Source organism: Paramisgurnus dabryanus, chromosome 5 (assembly GCF_030506205.2).
Source record: "Paramisgurnus dabryanus chromosome 5, PD_genome_1.1, whole genome shotgun sequence".
NCBI classification, from domain to species: Eukaryota; Metazoa; Chordata; class Actinopteri; order Cypriniformes; family Cobitidae; genus Paramisgurnus; species Paramisgurnus dabryanus.
Window position 1 is genome coordinate 21,300,190 of NC_133341.1, and position 12,719 is coordinate 21,312,908.

Genomic DNA, 12,719 nt, shown 5'->3' on the forward strand with positions numbered 1-12,719 from the left:
AAATATGAGCATATTTGTAGCAAAATATGTGAGTGGCAAAATATGTGCATATTTGTAGCAAAATTTGCGAGTGGCAAAATAGCCGAGTGGCAAATATGCGCATATTTGTAGCAAAATTTGCGAGTGGCAAAATTGCCGAGTGGCAAAATTGGCGAGTGGCAAATATGCGCATATTTGTAGCAAAATATGCGAGTGGCAAAATTGGTGAGTGGCAAATATACAAATATTTTTAGAAAAATAAGTGAGTGGTAAAATATGTTCATATTTGTAGCAAAATTTGCGAGTGGCAAAACTGCCGAGTGGCAAATATGCGCATATTTGTAGCAAAATATGCGAGTGGCAAAATTGGTGAGTGGCAAATATACAAATATTTGTAGCAAAATATGCGAGTGGCAAAATTGGTGAGTGGCAAATATACAAATATTTTTAGCAAAATATGTGAGTGGTAAAATATGTGCATATTTGTAGCAAAATTTGCGAATGGCAAAATTGCTGAGTGGCAAATATGCGCATATTTGTAGCAAAATATGTGAGTGGAAATATTGGCGAGTGGCAAAATATGCGAGTGGCAAAACATGCGCATATTTCTTGCAAAATAAGTGAGTAGCAAAATATGCGAGTGGCAAATATGCGCATATTTGTTACAAAATTTGCGAGTGGCAAAATTGGTGAGTGGCAAATATGCGCATATTTGTAGAAATATATGCGAGTGGCAAAATTGGTGAGTGACAAATATATGAATATTTTTAGCAAAATATGTGAGTGGTAAAATATGTGCATATTTGTAGCAAAATTTGCGAGTGGCAAATTTGCAAAGTGGCAAATATGTGCATATTTGTAGCAAAATATGCGAGTGGCAAAATTGCCGAGTGGCAAATATGCGCATATTTGTAGCAAAATTTGCGAGAGGCTAAATTTCCGAGTGGCAAAAATGTGCATATTTGTAGCAAAATTTGCGAGTGGCAAAATTGGTTAGTGGCAAATATACAAATATTTTTAGCAAAATATGTGAGTGGTAAAATATGAGCATATTTGTAGCAAAATTTGTGAGTGGCAAAATTGCCGAGTGGCAAATATGCGCATATTTGTAGCAAAATTTGCGAGTGGCAAAATTGCCAAGTGGCAAATATGCGCATATTTGTAGCAAAATATGCGAGTGGCAAAATTGGTGAGTGGCAAATATACAAATATTTTTAGCAAAATATGTGAGTGGTAAAATATGTGCATATTTGTAGCAAAATTTGCGAGGTGCAAAATTGCGGAGTGGCAAATATGCGCATATTTGTAGCAAAATATGTGAGTGGAAATATTGGCGAGTGGCAAAATATGCGAGTGGCAAATATGCACATATTTTTAGCAAAATATGCGAGTGGCAAAATTTGCGTGCGGCAAAAATGGTGAAAGGCGAGTGGGGGACAATTTTTAAATGGCAAAATATGCAAGTGGCAAAAGTAGCAAAATAAGTGAGTGGCAAAATATGTAAGTAGCAAAATATGTTAGTGGCAATATTGGCGAGTGGCAAAATATGCGAGTGGCAAAATTGGCGAGTAGCAAATATGCGCATATTTGTTGCAAAATTGGCGAGTGGTAAAATTGGCGAGTGGCAAATATGCGCATATTTGTAGCAAAATTTGCGAGTCGCAAATTTGCAGAGTGGCAAATATGCGCATATTTGTAGCAATATATGCGAGTGGCAAAATTGGTGAGTGGCAAATATACGAATATTTTTAGCAAAATATGTGAGTGGTAAAATATGTGCATATTTGTAGCAAAATATGCATATATTTCTTGCAAAATATGTGATTTACAAAATATGCAAGTAGCAAAATATGCGAGTGGCAAAATTGGCGAGTGGCAAATATGCGCATGTTTGTAGCAATATATGCGAGTGGCAAAAATGGTGAGTGGCAAATATACGAATATTTTTAGCAAAATATGTGAGTGGTAAAATATGTGCATATTTGTAGCAAAATATGCGAGTGGCAAAATTGCCGAGTGGCAAATATGCGCATATTTGTAGCAAAATTTGCGAGTGGCAAAATTTCCGAGTGGCAAATATGTGCATATTTGTAGCAAAATATGCAGGTGGCAAAATTGGTGAGTGGCAAATATGCACATATTTTTAGCAAAATATGTGAGTGGCAAAATTTGCGAGTGGCAAAATTGGTGAGTGGCGAGTGGGGGACAATTTTTAAATGGCAAAATATGCAAGTTGCAAAAGTAGCAAAATAAGTGAGTGGCAAAAAATGTAAGTAGCAAAATATGTGAGTGGCAATATTGGCGAGTGGCAAAATATGCGAGTGGCAAAATATGCGCATATTTCTTGCAAAATAGGTGAGTTACAAAATATGTGAGATACAAAATATGAAAGTAGCAAAATATGCGAGTGGCAAAATTGGCGAGTGGCAAAATTGGCGAGTGGCAAATATGCGAATATTTGTAGCAAAATTTGTGAGTGGTAAAATATGTGCATATTTGTAGCAAAATATGCGAGTGGCAAAATTGCCGAGTGGCAAATATCTGCATATTTGTAGCAAAATTTGCGAGTGGCAAAATTTCAGAGTGCCAAATATGTGCATATTTGTAGCAAAATATGTGAGAGGCAAAATTGGTGAGTGGCAAATATACAAATATTTTTAGCAAAATATGTGAGTGGTAAAATATGAGCATATTTGTAGCAAAATTTGTGAGTGGAAAAATTGCCGAGTGGCAAATATGCGCATATTTGTAGCAAAATATGCGAGTGGCAAAATTGCCGAGTGGCAAATATCTGCATATTTGTAGCAAAATTTGCGAGTGGCAAAATTTCAGAGTGCCAAATATGTGCATATTTGTAGCAAAATATGTGAGAGGCAAAATTGGTGAGTGGCAAATATACAAATATTTTTAGCAAAATATGTGAGTGGTAAAATATGAGCATATTTGTAGCAAAATTTGTGAGTGGAAAAATTGCCGAGTGGCAAATATGCGCATATTTGTAGCAAAATTTGCGAGTGGCAAAATTGCCAAGTGGCAAATATGCGCATATTTGTAGCAAAATATGCGAGTGGCAAAATTGGTGAGTGGCAAATATACAAATATTTTTAGCAAAATTTGTGAGTGGTAAAATATGTGCATATTTGTAGCAAAATTTGCAAGTGGCAAAATTGCGGAGTGGCAAATATGCGCATATTTGTAGCAAAATATGTGAGTGGAAATATTGGCGAGTGGCAAAATATGCGAGTGGCAAATATACGCATATTTGTTGCAAAATATGTGAGTAGCAAAATATGCGAGTGGCAAATATGCGCATATTTGTTGCAAAATATGCGAGTGGCAAATATGCACATATTTTTAGCAAAATATGCGAGTGGCAAAATTTGCGAGTGGCAAAATTGGTGAGTGGCGAGTGGGGGACAATTTTTAAATGGCAAAATATGCAAGTGGCAAAAGTAGCAAAATAAGTGAGTGGCAAAATATGTAAGTAGCAAAATATGTCAGTGGCAATATTGGCGAGTGGCAAAATATGAGAGAGGCAAAATATGCGAATTTTCTTGCAAAATATGTGAGTAACAAAATATGCAAGTAGCAAAATATGCGAGTGGCAAAATTGGCGAGTGGCAAATATGCGCATATTTGTAGCAAGATTTGTGAGTGGCAAAATTGGCGAGTGGCAAATATGCGCATATTTGTAGCAAAATTTGCGAGTGGCAAATATGCGCATATTTGTAGCAAAATTTGCGAGTGGCAAAATTGCCAAGTGGCAAATATGCGCATATTTGTAGCAAAATATGCGAGTGGCAAAATTGGTGAGTGGCAAATATACAAATATTTTTAGCAAAATTTGTGAGTGGTAAAATATGTGCATATTTCTAGCAAAATTTGCAAGTGGCAAAATTGCGGAGTGGCAAATATGCGCATATTTGTAGCAAAATATGTGAGTGGAAATATTGGCGAGTGGCAAAATATGCGAGTGGCAAATATACGCATATTTGTTGCAAAATATGTGAGTAGCAAAATATGCGAGTGGCAAATATGCGCATATTTGTTGCAAAATATGCGAGTGGCAAATATGCACATATTTTTAGCAAAATATGCGAGTGGCAAAATTTGCGAGTGGCAAAATTGGTGAGTGGCGAGTGGGGGACAATTTTTAAATGGCAAAATATGCAAGTGGCAAAAGTAGCAAAATAAGTGAGTGGCAAAATATGTAAGTAGCAAAATATGTCAGTGGCAATATTGGCGAGTGGCAAAATATGAGAGAGGCAAAATATGCGAATTTTCTTGCAAAATATGTGAGTAACAAAATATGCAAGTAGCAAAATATGCGAGTGGCAAAATTGGCGAGTGGCAAATATGCGCATATTTGTAGCAAGATTTGTGAGTGGCAAAATTGGCGAGTGGCAAATATGCGCATATTTGTAGCAAAATTTGCGAGTGGCAAATATGCGCATATTTTTAGCAAAATGTGTGAGTAGCAAAATTGGCGAGTGGCAAAATATGCACATATTTTTAGCAAAATGTGCAAGTGGCAAAATTGGCGAGTGGCAAAATATGCGAATATTTTTAGCAAATATGTGAGTGGCAAAATATGCGCATATTTGTAGTAAAATATGCGAGTGGCAAAATTGGCGAGTGGCAAATATGTGCATATTTTTAGCAAAATATGCGAGTGGCAAAATTTGCAAGTGGCAAAATATGCACATATCTTTAGCAAAATATGTGAGTGGCAAAATTGGCGAGTGGCAAATATGCGCATATTTGTAGCAAAATTTGTGAGTGGCAAAAGTGCCAAGTGGCAAATATGCACATATTTGTAGCAAAATATGCGAGTGGCAAAATTGGTGAGTGGCAAATATACGAATATTCTTAGCAAAATATGTGAGTGGCAAAATATGTGCATATCTGTAGCAAAATATGCGGGTGGCAAAATTGGCGAGTGGCAAATATGCGCATATTTGTAGCAAAATATGCGAGTGGCAAATATGCGCATATTTGTAGCAAAATTTGCGAGTGGCAAAATTGGCTAGTGGCAAAATATGCACATATTTTTAGCAAAATTTGCGAGTGGCAAAATATGCACATATCTTTAGCAAAATATCTGAGTGGCAAAATTGGCGAGTGGCAAATATGCGCATATTTGTAGCAAAATTTGTGAGTGGCAAAAGTGCCAAGTGGCAAATATGCACATATTTGTAGCAAAATATGCGAGTGGCAAAATTGGTGAGTGGCAAATATACGAATATTTTTAGCAAAATATGTGAGTGGCAAAATATGTGCATATCTGTAGCAAAATATGCGGGTGGCAAAATTGGCGAGTGGCAAATATGCGCATATTTGTAGCAAAATTTGCGAGTGGCAAAATTGGCTAGTGGCAAAATATGCACATATTTTTAGCAAAATTTGCGAGTGGCAAAATATGCACATATCTTTAGCAAAATATGTGAGTGGCAAAATTGGCGAGTGGCAAATATGCGCATATTTGTAGCAAAATTTGTGAGTGGCAAAAGTGCCAAGTGGCAAATATGCACATATTTGTAGCAAAATATGCGAGTGGCAAAATTGGTGAGTGGCAAATATACGAATATTTTTAGCAAAATATGAGTGGCAAAATATGTGCATATCTGTAGCAAAATATGCGGGTGGCAAAATTGGCGAGTGGCAAATATGCGCATATTTGTAGCAAAATATGCAAGTGGCAAAATTGGCGAGTGGCAAATATGCGCATATTTGTAGCAAAATTTGCGAGTGGCAAAATTGGCTAGTGGCAAAATATGCACATATTTTTAGCAAAATGTGCTAGTGGCAAAATATGCGAATATTTTTAGCAAATATGTGAGTGGCAAAATATGCGCATATTTGTAGTAAAATATGCGAGTGGCAAAATTGGCGAGTGGCAAATATGTGCATATTTTAGCAAAATATGCGAGTGGCAAAATTTGCGAGTGGCAAAATATGCACATATCTTTAGCAAAATATGTGAGTGGCAAAATTGGCGAGTGGCAAATATGCGCATATTTGTAGCAAAATTTGTGAGTGGCAAAATTGCCGAGTGGCAAATATGCACATATTTGTAGCAAAATATGCGAGTGGCAAAATTGGTGAGTGGCGAATTTACAAATATTTTTAGAAAAATATTTGAGTGGCAAAATATGTGCATATTTGTAGCAAAATATGCGGGTGGCAAAATTGGCGAGTGCAAATGTGTGCATATTTGTAGCAAAATATGCGAGTGGCAAAATTGGCGAGTGGCAAATATGCGCATATTTGTAGCAAAATTTGTGAGTGGCAAAATTGCAGAGTGGCAAATATGCGCATATTTGTAGCAAAATATGCGAGTGGCAAAATTGGTGAGTGGCAAATATACGATTTTATTTTAGCAAAATATGTGAGTGGTAAAATATGTGCATATTTGTAGCAAAATTGTCGAGTGGCAAAATATGCAAATATTTTTGCAAAATATGTGAGTGGCAAAATGAGTGAGTGGCGAGTGGGGGACAATTTTTAAATGGCAAAATATGCAAGTGGCAAAAGTAGCAAAATAAGTGAGTGGCAAAATATGTAAGTAGCAAAATATGTGAGTGGCAAAATATGTAAGTAGCAAAATATGTGAGTGGCAATATTGGCGAGTGGCAAAATATGCGAGTGGCAAAATATGCGCAAATTTCTTGCAAAATACGTGAGTTACAAAATATGCAAGTAGCAAAATATGCGAGTGGCAAAATTGGCGAGTGGCAAAATATGCAAGTTTCAAAATATGTAAGTGGCAAATTTGGTGAGTGGCAAAATATGTGAGTTACAAAATATGCAAGTAGCTAAATATGCAAGTGGCAAAATTTGTCGAGTGGCAAAATATGCAAATATTCTTTGCAAAATATGCGAGTGTCTAAATTGGCAAGTGGCAAAGTATGTGAATATTTTCAAAGTAATATAATATACAGGGGTGGACACCACATGGGATATAACTGATATCTCTTTAATCGATATAAGGTTGGATCACATTTAATACAGCTGCAAACCTTCAATACAATTGAATAACTGAATAGTGTCCATTGTAATTTTGTACCAGACCATTAATTTTTCTTCCAGTTGTTTGAGAGAGGTTGGAGTAGTGAACCTGCTTCTCACTAATCTCATAATTTTGGAGACTTGATTTTGAAACTTTTGAAAGTTTGCAGATGCTCCTGTAAATGAGCTCGATTTGTCCTCTGTGGAAATCTGACAAGCCATTTCACCATTTTCTTGTTCTAAACACGCCTGGACATAATTTGTTCTGGCACAACCTTGCTTTGGCATGCAATCTAAATAATATAATGTAACAAAAGATAATCACAATGATTGTTTTTTCACAAAAAATAATAAAAACCGTATAACAATGCTGCCCACTGAAAAAATAATATTAATTCAATTTCCAAAATTTTTAAGGTAAGTGGCTGCAATCAATTTATTTATGCTACATTTAAACAAAAGTTTTTTTTTAAAATGTAGCTTAAATAAATTGATTGCAACCATTTTTTTTTCAGTGTACGAAGGCAAAAGGCATAGTTTTTGGTTGAAATGAGTTATTGATGTTTTTTGTATATTCAAGACATCCTTTATTATATGGATATCTTGAGTCGATTTTGTTGTTTTCTAAAGAAAATAACTATATATTAAGAAGAAAATAACTGACTACTAATTCACTAAAAAGTCTAAACTTAAAGTTAAGGTCTTTTGCCTTTGTAGGGCAGAACTGGTGTCATATTATTTTGTCCACCCACTGTTTATGCAAATGAAATTATATCGCACTGTACAGAGAATTCAAAACATATGTTACATATCTCAGCTTTTCCCTTTCTGTTTCTCCTCCAATTCCAGAGAACAGAGATTGACAGGAATCCTGGTCTTTGTTCTGACAGGAGTGTCTATCTTCCTTGCTCCCATCCTGCAGGTGAACTTGTTAAAATGACAGATTAATTAATACTGACTTGCAGTGATTAGCATAATAATGTTCAAAGTAGATATCAATGTCTGCTTCGAGCAAACTATTTCAAATGGGCTAAAGGGCACATATTATGCCCATTTTTACAAGATGTTATATAAGTCTCAGGTGTTGCTAGAATGTGTCTGCGAAGTTTTAGCTTAAAATACCCCATGGATCGTGTCCAATATGCCCATATTTGGGTGGGAGCAAAAAAGCATGTTCAGGTTTGTACCTTTAAATGCAAATGAGCTACTGATCCTCGCTTTCTTACACTGCAAAAATTAATGTATTAGTACTTAGTATTTTTGTCTTGTTTTCTAATATTTAAATATCTGAAAATTCTTAAATTAAGGTAAGCAAATAGATATTAAGTCTTGTTTATTGAAATAAGTTATGAAAATCAAGAGCTTTCTTACTTAAAATAAGTCAAAATATCTGCCAGTGCAGTAAGAAAAATAAACTTAATTCAACAAACTTAATTTAAGTTAATTTTTCTTACTGCACTTGCAGATATTTTGACTTATTTTAAGTAAGAACCCTCTTAATTTTCATCATTTATTTCAGTAGACTTAATATCTTAAGCCACTTGCTTACCAAGTAAATGCATCTCAATTTAACAATTTTCAGATATTTATATTAGAAAACAAGACAAAAATAGCCTACTAAGACATTCATTTTTTGCAGTGTACCAACAGACATTGAGCGCTTTCGGTTAAAAATAGATCTGATTCCATTGAATTCAGTCCGAGACAGTAATATCTTTAGCCAAATATTAGATTTTTACTATTTTGGAATCCATTCAGCCGAACTCCAGGTCTGGCGGTACAATTTTTAGCTTAATTCATTGAATCCCATTAGTCCATTACCATCTGGCTCAAAAAATGACCAAAGAGTTTCGATATGTTTTCTATTTAAAACTTGACTCTTCTGTATACATTGTGTAGACAGACGGAAAATTAAAAGTTGCAATTTTCTAGGCCAATTTGGCTAGGAACTATATTCTCATTCTGGCGTAATAATCAAGGACTTTGCTGTTGTACCATGGCTGCAGGAGGCACAATGATATTACTCAGTGCCCAAAAATAGTCCCCTGCTATTGAAAGTTACCAAGGGGACTACTTTCAGGCACATGGTTCAGTCATGGTACAACAGCAAAGTCCTTGATTATTATGCCAGAATTAGATTTTTAATTTTCTGTCAGTCTTAGTACACAATGTAACTACAGAGGAGTAAAGTTTTAAATAGAAAAATATCAAAACTTTGCTTATTTTTGAGCGCAATGCTAATGGTCTATTCAGATTCAATAGATTATGCTAAGCTATGCTAAAAGTGGTACCGCCAGACCCGGAGATCGGCAGAATGGATTCCAAAACGGTAAAAATCAAATGTTTAACTCTATGGGAGCTGGAAAATTAGCATATTTTTTTAAAAAGTGGAGTGTGCCTTTAATCAGTGTGACGTCACATTAATAAGATTAAATGAAGATTAAAATTGAAGTAGAGGGTGGAGTTTTTTCATTGTATGGTTGTTTTGTTCATACACTGCCAACACACATTTATACCTAAACACCTTGCAAATGTGGATTTTGCATAATATGTGCCCTTTAAAAGCTGACAAATTCTTTGTCTATATCAAATTTTATGTGTTTATTAAAAACAGAAGGGCAGCTATGACATTCAGTGTTTATTTTTTGGGACATCAAATATTGTTGTATCATGTTTAAAAGGTCAGACATTTTTAAGAAACCTTTATAACGATGAAATGTATTTGACTCATTGCTATGTTAAAATCAAGGGCATATGCAGCTACATCAGTGCCTCCAGTTAAAGCCCTGAAGTGTAACTGCTGTTACTTTGAAGTCTAAAGTGTATGATTTTTTTTCTGCTTGTAGTTCATTCCTATGCCTGTCTTGTACGGAGTCTTCCTCTACATGGGTGTTGCCTCTCTCAGCGGCATCCAGGTTAATATCCTTTTTCGCCCACATTCCTATAGCATTGTTACCTATCATCTATACAGGGAAAACTTATTGTGCAGTACAGTCATGCTATATCTCTGTGTTGGGTGATTATAAATGAGTGATTTATCCACACTGTGACAGTACAATGATATGGGAACTCATATTTGTATGCTGCCTGGGTTTACCGAAGCAATTTTGAGCTGCATTTTGATGAGGCTGTCAGACTGCAGTGGCTTAGCTCTGATTTGCCGTGTTTTTGTGATCTACTTTAATGTTAGCTAGATGAGAACAACAAGAAGACAAAAGCACTGATGGGCTTTGATCTGCGATCTTACAAATACAATGTCATTTAAATATTAAGAGATTTAAGAAATACTCAAGTGGTTTAAAAACAGCAATGTGCACTTTTCTGTATAATCATGCAATTCTCTTAAACTGTGGGCTTAAAAAGTCAATAATGAGTAACTGTGGTGATCACATATTTTGTCTTTCACAGTTCTGGGACAGAATTAAACTGATCATGATGCCAGCAAAGCATCAGCCAGACTTTGCCTACCTGCGTCATGTACCCCTGAGAAGGGTCCACCTGTTTACATTGGTGCAGATTGTGTGCTTAGCTCTGCTCTGGATCCTTAAATCCACATTCCTGGCTATTATCTTCCCTGTCATGGTATGAGAGCATATTATACTGAATTATCATCTTTTTATAGCACGAACAATACCATACGCATCCATGTATATCACTATTATTAAAATTATATTTGTTTCCATAAAGCTTCCAGAATATAAACTCTTTTGTTGGAATCGTATACCTCATTACTTTATATGATTTCAATTTGTAGGTAAATTGCGATGTGGGAAAAATGTGACCCTTTCTAAGAAAACCAGGCTAAAGTTTCATATTACTGAGATCAGGAGCATTGAAGTTTGAGCTTCACTTTACTTTCCATCAGTAAACTGTCAGTATATTTAAGAAATCAAGATTATATTTTTTTACAGAATGTTCTTTACAATATGTAGGATGATTTTATGTAGAAAAAAGCTGTGGATTCATAATTTCTCAGATTTACTTGAAGTTTGAGGGCGACAAACATGCATTGAAGACACACACAAACACTTTCTGCCTCTCAATCCCTCAGATTCTTGGTCTCTTGGTGGTGCGCAAGATGCTGGACATGGTTTTTTCTCAGCACGATCTGGCATGGTTGGATGATATCCTACCCGAAAAGGAAAAAAAGAAAAAGGAGGATGAGAAGAAGAACAACAAGAAGGATAAAAAGAAACTCAAAGGAGGGCATGACAGCGAAGACGATGTAAGTGTTTTATGCGTAGGCTTGAATGGGTGATGGGGCCGACTGCTGCGTCGCTCAATGTAAGAGTCGCTCTGCTGGAACCAAGAAAGAAAAAAATTTTATTTGTGATTTTTAAAGATAAGGATTGACTGAGATCCCCTCTAGTCTTCTGGATCTCAAAACAACTTTTGAACTTACTTTAAGATTTACACCAGGAGTTTTCAAACTGGGGTCTGTAGCAGGAAATGAAAGATAAATGAACTTTACTATTTTTTCTGTCTTTTTTCACAGAAAGTTTAGAAACTTTCAGTGAAAAAAGACAGAAAAAATTGAAAAGTTAATTTATCTCTCATTTCCTGCTACATACAGTACTGTGCAAGTCTTAGGCCACCACCACTAGACATACTTGTTGTTTTAATGTCCATCCATATTTATTTTATTAAGATACAAACAGAAAAAACAGGAAAATTATAAAAAAACAACTTCTTTAGGCATCTGTGTTTAGTGTGACTTCTCTTGGCACTAAACACATCTTGAGCGTTTTTGAGCAGAATGAAGAAAAAGACTAATTTCTCTAAAATTAGAAATTAAGAGATCCTGCAGTTTCCTGTTATTGGCAGGGGAGATTACCCTAAAAACTTGACACATCACTTTACATTTTATACAGTTTTTAATATTATATACACATTTTCTGGATGAATTTATTAAAAAGACTGAGAAACAATTATATATGATCACTATAACATTGCAAAAACAACAAATCTAATTGTGTCATGATGGCCTAAGACTTTTGCACAGTACTGTACATTTCAGAATCATTTATATTTGCTTTGCATCTTTTTACTGTGTTTTTCTTATGAGTTTTTATAAGGTACTTTTAGTTAATAAGGAATCTGCTATGAAACAAGATTTATTGTTAAATTTGCTGCAATACAAATGAATTTAAATGAAAAATGTTTGTCTTGACGTTAATACACCCAGTTTTACTGTAAGTGTAGCCACTTATATTTTCATTATACATAAAAAATTTGTTTATAAAGTTTAAGGAAGGGGGTCCCTCACCAAAGTTGCATCATGTTTGTATGATCCTTGACATCATAAAGTTTGAAAACCCATATCTAAACTATTGCTTTGTGTTGCACTGGTGCCCCCTTTTGGTAGAAAAGTTTCATGAGTGAAGAAAAAGACCTTTAAGATTATAAACATGCCATTGGTATATTTACTTATCTTTATCCTATCTTTGGCCTACAGGACAAGTACCACCATTATTCAAACTGCACTCCCAATGATTCAGACTTGGACCGCAGGTACTGTGTGCTCAAACTACACGTTCCCTACCGTGACCTCTTACAGGCGCCAGACTCCAACTCCGAGTGGGCAGCACGATGCCAACCAGGCAGTTACCAATACTGATACTGATAAACACATCCTAGTGCTCATAGATTCGTATCACTCGACTAATTTGCATTTAACAGTAGTAGACTTCTCTGAAACTTAAATAAAAGTAGATGCTATAGACTGGAAGCCG

At 35.4% G+C, this 12,719-nt stretch overlaps 1 protein-coding gene across 2 annotated transcripts in view; it reads left to right on the forward strand.

Annotated features, from left to right (window-relative positions):
- slc4a5a (solute carrier family 4 member 5a) overlaps positions 1-12,719 on the forward strand; it is a 38,757-nt gene that overhangs the window by 23,375 nt on the left and 2,663 nt on the right. For both annotated transcript variants that reach the window (XM_073814695.1, XM_065250283.2), the window contains exons 19-23: positions 7,837-7,909; positions 9,834-9,902; positions 10,396-10,569; positions 11,039-11,212; positions 12,443-12,498. In XM_073814695.1, the coding sequence (XP_073670796.1) occupies positions 7,837-7,909; positions 9,834-9,902; positions 10,396-10,569; positions 11,039-11,212; positions 12,443-12,498 (546 nt within the window). The remainder of the gene's footprint in view (positions 1-7,836; positions 7,910-9,833; positions 9,903-10,395; positions 10,570-11,038; positions 11,213-12,442; positions 12,499-12,719) is intronic.